This window comes from Cavia porcellus, unplaced genomic scaffold (genome assembly GCF_034190915.1).
Source record: "Cavia porcellus strain 051 isolate PalLab524CR breed Dunkin Hartley unplaced genomic scaffold, mCavPor4.1 scaffold_16, whole genome shotgun sequence".
In the NCBI taxonomy this organism is placed as follows: domain Eukaryota; kingdom Metazoa; phylum Chordata; class Mammalia; order Rodentia; family Caviidae; genus Cavia; species Cavia porcellus.
This window is the reverse complement of record NW_026947499.1, coordinates 17,482,308-17,497,961: the sequence shown is the minus strand read 5'-3', so window position 1 is coordinate 17,497,961 and position 15,654 is coordinate 17,482,308. Positions and strand designations below refer to the sequence as shown.

Here is a 15,654-nt window from a genome sequence, read left to right as displayed (position 1 = left end):
ATAAGAAATATTATGGAAATTGTCTGGATGTTAGACTAGATCAAGGAAAGTTTCTCTGAGAAGTTGATAAGGGAATGTCCAAAGGAATGAGCTGTCCCACACACACACCCTCCGGTAAAGGCACAACCCCTGCCCTGTTCATGCAGCCCACCCCTGTAACTCTGCCATTGCTCTCTAAAGGACATACCAGCTTTGTGCGACACAGGGACAGAGCAGGCCTATCCTTGAAACACTGCCCTGATTCTTCTCTCCTTGATCTGCACGCAGCTCACTCATTCCTTTAGACACACCTTTATCAGCTTCACAGAAAAGCTTTCCTTGACCACCTGGTCCCAGACAATTTCCATCATATCTCTTACAGTTATCAGAATAGCTTCCTTATTTGCCACTCCGCTGCCTGCTACAAGGATACAAGCTCCTTGAGGTGAGATAACGGTCTTAGAATGGATATCTAGATTACACAGGAGGCATTCACTAATGCTTTTTCATTAAAGGTACAAGTACTAAAGTATGGCACACAGAGGAGGAGAAGGTGCTAACTGCAACCATCTCCTTGGTATGTGGCAGAGCTTGGCATTTGAGGGCTCCAAGTCACCAAATTTGGGTTCCTATATAAAAACAGAAGTTGCTGTATCATTCATGTGCAATCTGTTGTTTTAATAATCTTACTTTCATCTGTCAAAACTAGAAAATCACTTACCAACTGGTACATCTTAATTTATTGATCTAAATATACTTATTTCTCTATGAATACTCAGATTTAATAGTAAAGAAGCCATGGGGCCAGGGATAGGGCACAGCGGCACAGTGCCTGCCTGGCAAGCATGAGATTATGAGTTTGATTCCCAGTACCAAAAAAAAAGCCATGAATTATACATAACATTTTGAACATAACTGAGATCACTTCAGATGGTAAGTGGTCATTCCATCTATGTTACACTCACCCTACACACAAAGCAATCAATTACATGACTCAATATATATCAAATAAATGTAACTCAAGCCACAGTCCCAAAAGGAAAATATTAATACTTGCATATTGAAGGCATCTAAATAAGACATAAGAATTTAAACTAACTATGAAAAGGTTATGATTACAAAATATATTTAAACAAAATTTCATACCTGCATGTAGTAGTCTACAAAGGTGATTTCACTGCTATCTGATCTTTTAAATGTATCTCTAGGACTCAGATCCCAGTTAACAGCAGCCACCTTGTGGGTTTTGTTGTTGTATCTGTGGTATAATTGCAGTGTAAAAGATTATTCCTGACTTACTTATAACAAAGCACAAAATAAGTTTTAAATTCTATTAGCCTGCTTGGATGTAATTTACATACTATATAACTCACCAAGTAAGAGAATAAGCCCTTGGTTTTTAATATATCCACAGAGTTGTGCATTCACCACAGTTTTAGTACTTTTATTTTCGGTCCTGGGGATCAAACTCATTATCTTGCACTTGCCAGGCAGGCACTTGTGCTATATCCCTGGCCCCAGTTTTAGTACTTTTTGTCTTTCAAGGAAAGACTCCATAACCATAAAGGATCACTCATTTTACTCAAGCCTTCCAGCCCTAATGCAGTCACTAATCAAATTTCTGTGTCTATACATTTGCCTAGTCACACATTTAGTATAAATTGGATCATACAACATGTGACCTTGCATCTTCTTTGATTTACATAACATTTTAAAGATTCATTTGCGCTGTAGCAAGCGTTGATATTTAATTCCTTTTGTTTCCAAATAACATTTTATTACATGGATATACACTACATTTTGTTCACCAGTCGACAGATATTGGGATTCTTTACATTCCGTGTTACTATGAATCATGTTATAGACATTCATGTGCCAATATTGGTAGACAGTTTTTATTTCTCTTAGATATATCCCTAGGTGTGGAATATCTGAATCAACACAAACTGTTTTCCAAAGAAACTTTACTTTATATTCCAACTGGTAGTATATGAGGGTTGGTTCCACTTTTCCCACATCCTCAACTTTTTTTTTTCCGTCTTTTTCCTTTTTATTGGTAATGGGGATCGAACTCACGATCGCCTACTTGCAAGGCAGGTGCTTATGCTGCTGAGCTAAGCCCCCAGCCCCCATCAACTTGTTAATAGCTCTTTATTTATTTTAACTATCTGAATGGATGTGAAATGGAATCTCCTTTGATTTTCATTTGCATTTCCCTACTGGCTATTTTTAAGTGTTCTCATTGGTCATTAGTATTTCCTTATGAGAAGGGTCTGTGGAGTTAATCTAGTCAGATCCTTTGCCCATTCTTTAAAATGGAATTCTTTTAATTATTGAATTGTGATCTTTTTATATTCTAGATACAAGTTTCTTTAGAGACTTGCAAGAATTTTCTCCTTTTCTGTCAGTTGTCCTCTGACAGTGTAACTTAAAACAAAAGTTTTAATTTGGTAAAATCAAATTTATGTAATTTTTCTTTTGTCACATGTATGCTTTTTTGTGTCCAACCTAAGAAGATTCCATTTAACCCAAAATCAAGACAGTTTACTCCTATATTTTCTGAGAAAACTGTGCTAGGTAGTAATTCCAGCACTTCAGAAGCTGAGGCAGGAGGATAGCTACAAGTTTGAGGCCAGCCTGAGCCACATAATGAGACCCTGCCTCAAAAGAACAAACATGAAGAAGATGAAGATGACCAAGAGGAAGACGAAAAAGAACACATGATGCAGTCCCGGCTGGCCTTGAACTCATTGTGTAGCCTAGGCTAGCTTTGAACTTGCAGTTATCCTCCTACCTGAGCCTCCCAAGTGCTGGAATTACAGGTGTGCACATCTGTGCCCGGCCCCCATCTATTTTTTACCTATTAATATTTCTATCTGCCTGTCCTCCTATTATGCTTACCCCTTTTGTTCCATCCTCCTCTTTTTCCCTTCCCTTCTCCCTATCACAGACTAAATGCCAATAACAGTATATTAGACTGCAAGAGGCACTGATAAAGGGTAAAAGTGTGAAAACAGGGCCTCACACACATGATCAATGTATGGTCAGACCTGCTGGTGTTATAACCAATAAAAACTCTTTTCATGCTACACAGTGACAGGGTCAAACCCAATTAAGTTGAACATGTTGAGGGGTGAATAATATCTGTGGACCAATAAAGCCAATAACACATCACTGGAAAACAGAACCAAGTAACAAAAAAACTCATTTGACCTCAACCCTCGACATCAAAAACATGAACATGAACATGAAAAATAAGACAATGATATGTCCCCAAAGATCCCAACTCTCCGAAAGCAGATCCAAGGGCACCAAACAAAGGAAATCAAACACTAGACAGCCAAACTATGTGAAATGATTAAAGAGGAAGTAAAGAAACTGAGTTCAAAGGGAATATAACACAAAAGACAGTGAGTGTAACATACAAACTGATAAATGTGGGTTATGGGAGAAAAAAAAGGAAGAACTGATTAAAACAGTTCAAAACATGAATAAGCAGCAGAGGTATAGAACCCCACAGAAATCCCATAAAGATTTTTAATTCATAAGCAATGACCAATGTAAAGACAGAGTTTCAGAAACTGAAGGCAAATAACAAAAAAAGTCACCTAACAGCTACTAGATAACAATAAGAATAACATAAGGCTAATTAGAGTTAGAAATTAGAAGACAGCATACATGGGACATGAAAATCTGTCAACAGCTGGGCACGGTGGTGTATACCTGTAATCCCAGAACTTAGGAGGCTAAAGCAGAGGATGACAGCAAGTTCAAGGCTGGCCCTGGCTACGCAGTGAATTCAAGGCCAACCTGAACTACACAGCAAGACCTTATCTCAAAGAAACAAGACAAAACAAAAACTGTTTACAGAAATCATAGCAGAAAACTTCCCAAATCTGAGGAATGATCTCAGTATACAGGTAAGCCAGACTTCCTGAATACAAAATAATTACAATAAAAAAGCTCCCAGCCAGGAGATATATGCCTATATCCCAGTACTTAGGAGCTTGAGGCAGGAGGATCACTGAGTTCGAACCCAGCCTGGGTTACATAGCCAGAATTATATAGTAAGATTCTGTCTCCAAAAAATAAAATTAAAATTAAAAGCTCCCTACGACACATCACAGTCAAATCCCAGATGTCCAACAAAAGGACAATCTTAACACATTCCCACTGGCTTGAACCACCAGCGCTACATGCACGCTGACGTACCCGACAGGACTATCACACGCCACCTGATGAGTGAATCACCAGTGGTTCAAGCCAGTAGGCACCACCCAGTGGTGAGACATACAAATTATGACCTCACTGTAAATGTCAGTAATTTAAAAGCTGTAAGAGACAAGCAAAAAATCATATATAAAGGTTAGTCCATTAGGGTTACAGCAGGCTTCAACACAAACTTTAAAGGCCAAAAGAGCTTGGAGTGAAATGTTTCAAACCCTAAAAGTAAACAAACTCCACGGATTTTAACATATCCTACAAAAGTATCTTTCCAAATTGATGGAGAAATAAGGACATTCCAGGACAACGTACTCCTTAAGAGTACATAGACACTAACCCAGTGCTCCAAAAGAATATCCAGGAATATCCTACACGGAGACAATGAAGTCAGTGAAGCCAAAAAGTCAGATAGAATGAATACATGAGGCAAGATAAAGTGGTAGTTAAGGAAGGAAAAATACAAGGAGTCAACTACAGAGAGTAACACAATAACGGGAGTATGTCGACAGCTTCTAGTTTTAATTCTCAATCTAACTGGCCTCATCTCCCTAGTTAAAGGCACAGATTGAAGACTGGATCAAATAACAGAATCCAACAATGTGTTGCATTAGCCAGGTGTGGCGGCTCATACCTGTAACTCCAGCACTCGGGAAGCTGAAGCAGGATGGGTCACAGCAAGTTCAAGGTCACCCTGTGCTACAGAGTGAAATGAATACCAGCCTGAACTGCATGGTGAAATCCTGTCTCAAAAATAAATTTTAAAAAGTCTGTTGTATTAAAGATAGTTCTCTAGCCCCAAAAGACTAAGATAGAAAAAACAATATTCCATGCACCAGGACCCCCCAAAAAAAAAATCCAGCAGGGGTAGCAATTTTCTCTTCAGACAAAATAATCTAGCTAAAACTGATCAGGAGAGACAACAAAGGTTACTACACATTAGGCAAGGGAGCAACTCAACAGGAAGTAGTAATAATTATAAACATATACAATTCAAATTCTGGGCATCCAACTTCATAAAGTACACACTGCTGGACATATAAGATCACATATACAACAAAAACAATTATAGTGGATGACTGCAATGTCCCACTATCACAAATAGATCAATTTTTAAAATTAACAAATATCAGAGGTGAATCACACCTTCAAACAAATGAACTTAATATTTTCAGAGTGTTCTACCCAAAAGAGTACATTCTTTTCAGCAACAAAAGGAACTTTCTCCAAAATAAACCATATACTAGTTCCAAAAAGCCTGCTTAAATAAATACAAAAGAATCAAAATGATTCCATGTATACTATCAGATCATTGTACATTGAAACTACAAATCAGTGGCGAAAGAAACCATAGAAATTTCTCAAAAGGAAAGGAATACTTCCAAAGTCACTCCTGAAAGTCAGCATCATTCTAATTCCAAAACCAAACATGATTCCAATCAAAAAACAAACAAAACAAAAAAAATGAACTACAGGCCAATCTCATTACTCAACATAGATGGAAAAAAGTTCTCAGCAAGATATTAACCAAAAGAACACAGCAAAGAGATCATATGAGCAAGTCAGTTTTTTCTCCATGGATTCAATGATAGTTCAGCACATGAATATGCACAAATGTAACAATCCACACAAAAAGAAGCAAGGCAATTATATGATCAGCCCAATAGAGAAAAAGCCTTTGACAAACTTGAGCGCTCATTTGTGATTAAAAAATAAAGCCCTGAAGAATATATATATATATATTGAAGGACTTGACCTCAACCTAATAAAGGCCATTTATGACAAAGTAATGGCTAACATCATATTAAATGGGAGAGCCTGAAAGCCTTCCCTCTAAAATCAGGATCAAGACAAAGATTACTCTATCACCACTCTTGCTCAATACAGTATGTGAAAAATTACCCAGAAAAAGAATCGGGCAAGAGAAATAAATAAAAAAGATATGGATAGGAAAGAAAGACAAATTATTATTTGTATATGACATGATTCTTTACATAGAAGACCCCAAAAACTACAATAACTGAATTCAGCAATGTATCAGATTACAAAATCAACACACGAAAATAGTAGCGTTACTCTACATCAATAGTGAACTCATTAAGAAATTAGGAAAATACCATTCTCAATAGCATCAAGAAAACATTTACTACTTAGGAATTAAACTAAAGAAATGAAAGATCTCTTCAAAAACTATGGAACTCTAAAAAAGGAGATCAAAGAGGGTACTGAAATGAAAAGAGTTCCTCTTTTCCCAGATAAGCAGAACCTATATTGTCAGAATGCCCATACTTCCAAAATTATTATATGGATTTAATGCAATCTCAGTCAAAATTCCAAAAGCATTTCCTATAGAACTAGAAAAAAGCCCTAAATTCATACACACCAGAAAAGACCCACAATAGCAAATGCAATCCCGAGTAACAAGAGCAAAGGAAGAGGCATCACAATCCTGGACATGAAATTACATTACAAAGATCACTGAAACAAAATACAAGATACAGTAACAACTTCAGACACATTTGGCCACCTAATCTTTGGGGCAAAAAATACATGCTGGAGAAAAAACTGCCTCTTTATCAAATGAAACTAGGAAAACCAGCTATCCACAAGCAGGTGATTGAGTCTAGACCCATTATCTCCCACAAAATACTGAAGTCAGAATGGATTAAAGATCTAAATATTAGAAAAGAAACACTTACTTTGCTAGAAGACAAAATTGGTAAAATTCTTAAAGAAATAGGCATAGGCAGGGTTCCAAATAGAACCCCAACTGTATATGAAATAACACCAGAAATCAACAAATGGGATCATATCAGATTAAAAAGTTTCTGCATGGCAGAGGAAACATGTATATCCAGGTTTATAGAATCACAACTCATAATAGCTAAGTCCTGGAAGTTGCCTATACGTCCAGCAACAGTCAAATGGATTTTTTTAATGTGATATTTATACACAGAGTAGTACTACTCGGCTACAAAGGATTTGTAGGAAAATGAATGCACATTAACATCAGCGTTAAGTGAAATGAATCAGACACACAAGCTTAAATGCTGTATGGTTTCTCTTATGTGAGACATATAAAAGTACAAAACCAAATTAAAGAGCAAAATAAAAAATGGATAAACTAAAAATGGAGATAAATCTTCTGGAGGGGAATGGGACCAAGAGGAAGGGAGGGGAGAGGGAGGAAGAAGAGAAGGGTACATTTAAAAATTTGTCATATACATAAACCAAAAACCCACAATGAAAGCAGTCATTATGTACTGCAGATATGTACATATATATATACATTTTATATATATGTACATATATATTAAATGCCTCCAAGAGCATACTCTTCACTACATTGGTCTTTGTCTATTTTTATGCCAATATCACCCTGCCTTGATTACTATAGTACTGTAATAAAATCTGAAGTTAGAAAATAACTAACTCTGTTCTTTTAAGATTGCTTTGACTAGGTAACTGGTTATTAATAAACAAGTTAAGGTTTCTGGTATAGAAGAGAAACTAAATGTAAAAAATTCTCCAAGCGTAAAGTTACTAACGGTTTGAAAGAAAGCACTGATTTTTTAAAATAGCTAGATACCAACAATAAGAGAAGGAAAGGAAATTCAAAACACATTGTCACATGCAAGCAATGGTTCAGAATACAGGAACAAACATTACAGACTGTAAGGATAACAGCCCACAACCAAACACAAATTCCTCTCTCAAATATTTCAAGTAGATGAGATTATCAAATGATTTCTGCCATATTCACAGTACCTACAGTCTTCAACTTCCACATTTAGTGATTCCAGGAATATCTTTCTGGGGGGAGAAGGTGGGAGTAAATCAGTAGTTTTTTAAAGCTGACTTACCTTGTAAAAACAACTAACCCAATTAATTCTTGAGATATTTTCTCTTGCTGATATCTATCTCGAGGGATTCTTGCAAATTTCTTTCGTATCACATCAAAAACAGTTCTTGATTGGAGCAGTTTAAAGCAAGTATCAGAACACAGGGTAAGACTCTGCTCATATGGAAGGATAGAAGTCACATAACCAGGTATGGTTTCCAAGCTACAACAAAATAAATTACCTGAGAATATTTAAAGTCCAAGATCTTAACATAAAATCAAATGTTTTAGGTCCTGAGCTCTGGCTCTAAAATCAGTACTTAAACAGCCAACTGATTACAATTCCTTATTTAAGTAATAATTGATCTTTGAAAAATCCTCAAATAAAGACTACTTATAAGTAGTACATCATCTTTGCTAAACTCTTTCCTATTACCCACAGGCTTAATATATCATACATATACATACCTATAACTTTTATATGTAATATATAGATGAAAAAGTAATATAGATACCTATATTTAATTACTACTAAAATATTTTTGGGCAAAGACTGAAAAACCTAATGTTTTACACAAAAAGTGAATACTTTAAGGTTTAAGTTTCTTGTAGAGTTTTTAAGGTTCATCTTTTTAAATTTACAATAAACTGAACTATCATTGTTTATGGCTGAAGCATAGCATTTCATCATCTGCACATCATGCCACTCCAAAGGATTAACTTTCTCAAATATTACACAATTAAGCCTGTAGGATGTTGCATTTTCCACATACAAACCTGCTGCTGAAGAATGTCCGTGTGTTAGCGTCGTTATAATAGTTGCGACCAATTTGTTTCAAATTCATCAGCTTCAGAATTCTAGAAATTCAAAGACTGAGATTCATTAAAAGGACAGTGACTATTATAAAGCATTTGTTAACACATATAAAGCACACACTAGGAAAACAGTCTGTCAATAACTGTTTTTATATTGTCAATTAACAAAGTACCTGATAAGTTATTTGATAATCTACAAAGGTTCATTTTACCTCAATTTATCTGTCTTTTTCTCATAATATAAAATAAAAAAGGTAAAGATTAACAGAATGCATACTTTATACTTTTCCCAGAACTAATTTAAGATAGCCCTTGCAAATCACATGTCCTACTTTTAAATTTTACACATTTGATCATAGCTGACATCTGCTACTCCTTCCCAATGGTACGGGCTGCAGGAAGTACAGGTGAGCAGAGTGGATAAATCCTGGGGACAAACCACTGCATAAGCCCACTGCACAATAATCTGTACATCACCCAAATATCATTTCATCTCAAAACCCCTTCACTCTCAACACAGAGACTATAAAAAAGCATAAACATCATGAAATACAATGATATCTCAAGGGAACCAGAGTTTACTAACACACCTTCTAAGGAAAATATTGTAATAGCGTATGCAATCTGGGTGCGTAGTCCCAAGCTCTCTGGAAAAACAGACTGTAATCTTCACAATGCCACCTTCTTTGGTTCGGCTGATGAGTTCCATATTCTAAAATTAAAACAAAAAAGGTCCAAATGTTCTTCCAAGAAAACAAATTCTACTCAATTATAAATCACCATGCACTTGGTTATCCAACCCATCACCACGGGGGAGCAGGCTTTCTCACAAAATGTGTAGGTGAGACGTTAACAAAGGAAAGAAAATGTCAAACAACATTACTTAACAGAATGCTGAAGCTTTCTAGGTAACAATAAAGAGTTCCCATCAAATATGTGATATTCTCCAAATATTGATGCATGTTGAAAAAGTAACTTTTCACGGAGATCTCTGTCTTTTATGAATGGTTTATAGACAATGTTGTACTTATATGCCATCCTTGAGGTATCACTAACTTGAAAATGGTTTGCAAGCAGTTCTATCATGCTGCCTTCAGAACCTGAGAAATTGAAGTACATGTCAGTAACAGTGAGTGATGATAGCCAAAACAATTTGGACACATACTGACAGCCAATGACAAATCAAATACGGAGATAGACAACGAATTAACATTTTGCACGTATCAGACAGCTAGAATGTCTATAAATTTAGCTGCACTCAGATGCAAGCATACATTAAGAGGGTTTAAACACAAGATTAAAATGTTTTTAACCCTAAGAGTAGCTCAAAAATCCAAGCCCTCTGAAGAAAAAACAAAACAAAACAAAACAAAACACTATGTGTGACAAAGTTTATTTTTCTAAAAAAAAAAATCCCAGGGCAACCAAAGAACTGGGTTATTCTATTTGAGGGCCTGTAAAAGGCAAAGAAATATGTAGTCCATCTATAACTCTATAACAAATTATAACTTCTACAAAACAGAATGTTTTTACAAAAACGTGCAGAATGAGGTACCTCTGCGCACAATGATATGAAGCTTTACAGAATCTCTAGTTATTTTTAAGTCAGAAGTTTATAGTGAATAGCTTCATAAAGTTTGACGAAGGCCAGCATACCTGTTTTTGAGTGCCTAACATGTCTCAGTTTCTCCCTCGTATTCACCACAAGGTCCTGAAAAATTCCAGCTGGAGTCCCCGGCCTCACAGATAATGCCTGCAAATTAGCTGCAAGTGAAAGCCCTCCTACATAGAACATACAAGCCACAAAGTTATACAGTTTAAAAAAAAAAATAGAATGAACATGAAATTCCAACTATTAAAGAAAACCGAGCAAAGTCATTTGAAAGAGAAAAGACAACACCAAAAGATCCAAACGTTTCAGTGATGGGTCACCAGCAAAGGGGGTGTTACCAAAAAACCTTTCCCAAGCAACCTGCAGGCTGCATCAAGGGATGCCTTGGCCCTTCATCCATTCCTGCTGCTGTATTTGTCCTGTTTCACCACGAGTTGCTCGCAGTACAAGATTCTTAAAAACCAGGGTGCTGGGTCTCCATCGTCATAAGCCCATTTCCACAGCACCATACCGCTCACTCACATGCATTAGAAAGCACCAATGATTAACAAATCTCAAAAAGTGCCATGAAGCTGTCCTTCCTTGTAGAAGGACCGATCTACGCTTTATACTGAGAATTAACTGCGAAAAACTCATTCTATTTCATTGCACTCTATTTTAATGTTTACACAGGCTTAAATATTTATTCTAAGAGAAAATATCTGAGTGTGTGTGCAAAGCATTGTGAAAGCAAATATATATCTACAAATTCCTATCCCTGAATGGCTAAGAGTCATGGATTGGATTACAAACACGGTTTTCCTTAAAATGTTACTTCTGAAAGCTATTATTCCTAGCATGTAATGATCTTATACCACACTAAAAATGTGAGTTTCTACAATAGAAAAACTAACTACATTTAAAATAATTATATCAAATTCTCACCTAGTTCCTCATACATCCTGCAATCAAAATCAGTCATATTAAAATTCCAGTGAAAGAAAATTAGAGTCATTTATTGGCATTTGCTACACATTATGTACTTTCTGACAGTATTTAATCACAGCTCTGAAAAAAGTGATGAACGTATGTTTGAAGTTATGCATTCATGGGTTCTGGGTTTTGTATCAGTTGATTATTAAAATACTTGCCTACATTTTTCTTAAAGTTTTGTTCTATTACATGTTTTCCTGTAAGAAGAAAGGTGAGAGCAAAAGTTTCATATTATCCAAGCCCTTGGCAAATTACAACAGCTGAGCCAAAGTACTCATCTGATCCTAAAGCCCCTGTCACCTGTAAGAACACCACAAGATAGGAAAGCTCTGAGATGGTCAAGCAGCTTTTAAATGCAATTTAAGAAGCCATAAAAATAACATCCCAGGATTCCTAGTTAGTTTAGGCTTATCATATACAAATATATTATCTAAATTTGAGAAACAATGATATTGAATGGGCTAATGAATAATGACCACCATTTCTTTTTTGCATTACAAAAAAAATACTATTATGTACATATCAGGGCAGGCTTATTTCTAATTCTTAAGCTAATTTGCAAGGTGAGTATTCTTACTTCCATTAACAGTTGAACAAGTTTAAAAGATTACAATGGACTCAAACCTAAGACCACAAGACTAAAGTAGATACTTAAGGCACACTGAAGTAGAATCTATCTTCTTACACTCCCACTATTGGTTCAAAATTCTGCAGCATTAAAGTTTCAGAGTTTTCTCTTGTGGAATTAAAATATCACATACTAGCCAGCATGATAGCACACACCTATAATGCCAGCACTCTTGGAGACTGAGGCAGAAGGATGGAAAGTTCAAGCCCAACATGGACAAATTTGAAAATTTAGCTAGATCTAAAAAAAAAAAAAAAAAAGACTACGATCAACTTTTTATTCAATGTCTTGTTTACAATCAATCAAATTCAGTATTTCTGAATCTTACTGGGTTGTTTTGTGCGGTACTGGAGATTTAAGAGCCTTCACATTTAACTATATATGCCGAGCTCTATTAAAAATAAATAAAACAGGCACAGGATATTGCTCAGTTGCCAGATCTCCAGGGCTAGGCTCAAATTTGTGACCCAACTGCCTCAGCCTCCAGCGGGCTGAATTACAACCTTGTGTCACAGGGCCGGCTTATTTATTGATTTCTTAATTTTAATACACCCCACGAGTTTATTGTACATCTAAAGGGTTTTGTCCGTTTAAAATTTAGCCTTCCTTTTTCATAAGGTATTCTATGCCCTTTGTCACAACCTAAAATTCGTGGAGAATTTGTTTTGAGGAAGTTTAAATAAAGACTGTTCCTCAGCTTTCACGGAAAGGTAAATTCCCAAAGCCGCGGGTTCCCGCCTCCTAGTCCAGCAGCTTTCCCACCACTGTCGGAAGAGCATGACTAGTGCGCAGGCGCGGAGGGTAGTGCGCAGGCGTACATAGAGCCCCGACACTCGCGAGATTTCGGAGCTCCTTGCACGCTACTGTGTTAGTGCCCGGCGTTGCTTCATCCCCTCTAAATGTGGACCTGCAAGCACATGTTTGAGTATCACCGCGCCCCTGACATGGAAAAATAAGAAGTTCACATGCAGCTACTAAGACACCTCAATGAAGGGCCCTGTGCAAAAGACCGCTACAAAGTGCGCACCACTGCCAGGCTTGCGGTCCTAACTACCGAGGATGGACCTGTTGCCTGCAGCCAAAGGTCACCAGTGGGCCAGGGGAATGAAGCAGCCGCCTGCTGCGCTTGCAGCAATGTGGTCTTTTTGTAAACATTACAGATGTATGCGGATAAAACATCGACAGTCACATAACAAAAAGGGAAATGGTTGCAAGTGGAGCATGTTGCCCATCCCACCACCATCATGGAAATAGTGAGGCTCTCTGCCTAGAATTTTCTATGCTGTGCCGTCTCTTCCCTGCCCCTCATAACATCTTCTCTACTCTCACCTGGAGGCTGGACTCCTCCCTCTGCTCCTCTAGGCTGCTCAGGTGCAGCTACTCGGCCTTCCTCTCGGGGTGGCTGGCGTCTAGGCTGCGGCGAAGCAGCCTGCTGAGCCTGCGTGTTGCAAAGATAAAGATGTGTCCCCTGTGTGTTCAATCAGCATCCAGACTGTACCACCAAACAATAAAGCAAAGGATCTCCCTTGGAAATGCTCACATTCCGGTGACAAAAAGTCAACTTTTAAAAATAACATTGTAGCTGGGCACTGTGGCACACGCCTGCAATTCCACACTGGGGAGGCTGAGGCGGGGGCATCGCAGTGAGTTTGAGGCCAGCATGAGCTACACAGCGAGTTCAAGGCCAGCCTGAACCATAGAGTGAGACCCTCTCTCACAAAAACAAATAAAAATAAAGATAACAATAATGTAGCACTTAAGCTTCAATGTCTAGTTAATTCACTTAGCATTGTGGCTTCAAGATTCGTATTTTCCTACAAATAAACCCAACTTAGAACTTTATGACTGAGCTCCTTTCTGTTTAGAGAAACCTAAAGTATATATAATTTACAGAGCAAAATAAATGATAGCAGGAAACAAAGAAATAGATATCTTGCAAATGGTAGAGATCTAGAGGTGGAGGGAGGGACGTGAAAAGGATTAAGGTGTGATATGATATACGTGTCCCAACTGCATACAATGAGTGTATTCATTATGCATCCCAAACGTACTAAAAATAAAATGTGTTGATAAGCTTTTTAAAAGAAAGGACATTTCATCTTGTGTGGTAATTGGTAGGGAAATGGAAAAAAGTAGAACATAGAACAAAGAGAACCAGGAGTGACTGGGAAGGTGGCTTGTAAAGGGACCAGGTTGCACCAATTAGTTAATAGGGGCAATGGACAAGTAGAGTGAGGCACAGACGTGGAACCGGCCTGAAGGAGATGAGTGAATCGGCAAAGTTCCACAAGCCATAGATGGGAGCAGGTCAGAACATTCAAGGAAGAATGAAGTGTACTTAGGCATTTTTGTTCTCAGTGGAAAATTTTGCATAAAGCAAGCAGAAACATTACAGGGCTCGCTGCCGCTGCTCCAGGCGCCTCAGCTTGGGCAATGTTCCAATGGCGCGCTCGGCCCCGGGCTCGAGTCCTGGCTCTGCCAGACATTGCAGTGCTAAAGACGATGACCTGCAGAGAGGAAACCCTTAAGGAACACAGGTTCCCTGGTAAGTCTTTCAACCACTACTTCAATAAGGAAAAAGGTTACTAATGAAACACCTTTTCCAACCACATCAACAGGATTGACTGCCTGTGTGATGACACAAGAGCATCTCTGTAGAAAAAGCCACAGTTGTGGTAAAGTTGTCCCCCAAAATGTGAGAAATTGTCGACTCTTGTTCTTCTCCCCCTGTATAGACTCAGACAGTCGGGTTACTACTGTAAGTCAGATAAACAACTGAGTGCTTCCCACGTAACATGCATTCACACAGCACAGAATTCCTGGACCCAAATAGCACTCTATACCCATGCCTGAGCCACTGAGACCTGACTTCTCTACAGTTCTTAGCCTTTGCCCCCAAAGCTCACCTCCTCAGCCAGGTAACTGTTTAGGTCTTCACTGATCTCACAGTCACAGAGCTGGAGGCGCAAAACTTTTTGTAACAGCCAAACTCCTCCAGAAAACTTCTCCCTGTATCAAGAAACAGCCACAAAAGGGGTTGGGGAACGGAAGAACCAGCCTGGCCTCTCAGCAAGATGCACTGCACCTTTAGTGGGCTGATGCCAGACCCTCAGCACCCTCTCCTTTAGTTTTATCCTTGCTGTGGCTCCAGTGCCACGCCCACCTGATTAACTGGGCCTTGAGCGCCACCTGCTGGGCTCAGAGATGCTCCGAAGTTTCTTGGAATGGGAGTGGGGAGTCAGCTCTCCCTGCTTCCTGCCCACCGTGCCTCTCATCTATTAATCATCCAGGTGACCTTACCACTTACTAACTTTAAGCACATCCCTGCTGAGGCCAGTGTAACTAAGTGCAGCTGCCGTGACCATCCTTGGATTCAAGCCTACGTGGAGCCATAATCATCTCCTTAGCACAGATCTCTAGCAGTAGATTCACTGTTCCCTGTGATTTGTAAGCATTAAGGTATGTGGAGTCTTGTTAGTATGTGTTACGGGAGATCGGACACAAGCCCTTTGCACTGAGTTACATCCTCAACAATTTGTTTGAAACAGGGTCTCGCTAAATTGTGCAGGTTGGACTTGAACTTGA

At 38.2% G+C, this 15,654-nt stretch overlaps 1 protein-coding gene across 2 annotated transcripts in view; it reads right to left on the bottom strand.

Annotated features, from left to right (window-relative positions):
- The window catches only part of LOC100734945 (piwi-like protein 3), a 39,950-nt gene extending 24,789 nt beyond the window's left edge, over nucleotides 1–15,161 (bottom strand). Inside the window, exons 1-9 of one of the 2 annotated variants that reach the window (XM_063225782.1) lie at nucleotides 14,976–15,161; nucleotides 14,463–14,576; nucleotides 13,399–13,507; nucleotides 10,514–10,639; nucleotides 9,746–9,957; nucleotides 9,448–9,569; nucleotides 8,819–8,899; nucleotides 8,064–8,264; nucleotides 1,126–1,237 (exon numbers count right to left, since the gene is read on the bottom strand). In XM_063225782.1, the coding sequence (XP_063081852.1) occupies nucleotides 1,126–1,237; nucleotides 8,064–8,264; nucleotides 8,819–8,899; nucleotides 9,448–9,569; nucleotides 9,746–9,957; nucleotides 10,514–10,639; nucleotides 13,399–13,507; nucleotides 14,463–14,555 (1,056 nt within the window). In that variant the 5' untranslated portion in view covers nucleotides 14,556–14,576; nucleotides 14,976–15,161. The remainder of the gene's footprint in view (nucleotides 1–1,125; nucleotides 1,238–8,063; nucleotides 8,265–8,818; nucleotides 8,900–9,447; nucleotides 9,570–9,745; nucleotides 9,958–10,513; nucleotides 10,640–13,398; nucleotides 13,508–14,462; nucleotides 14,577–14,975) is intronic. The other variant, XM_063225783.1, reaches the window with a different exon arrangement.
- Nucleotides 15,162–15,654: the final 493 nt, after the last annotated feature.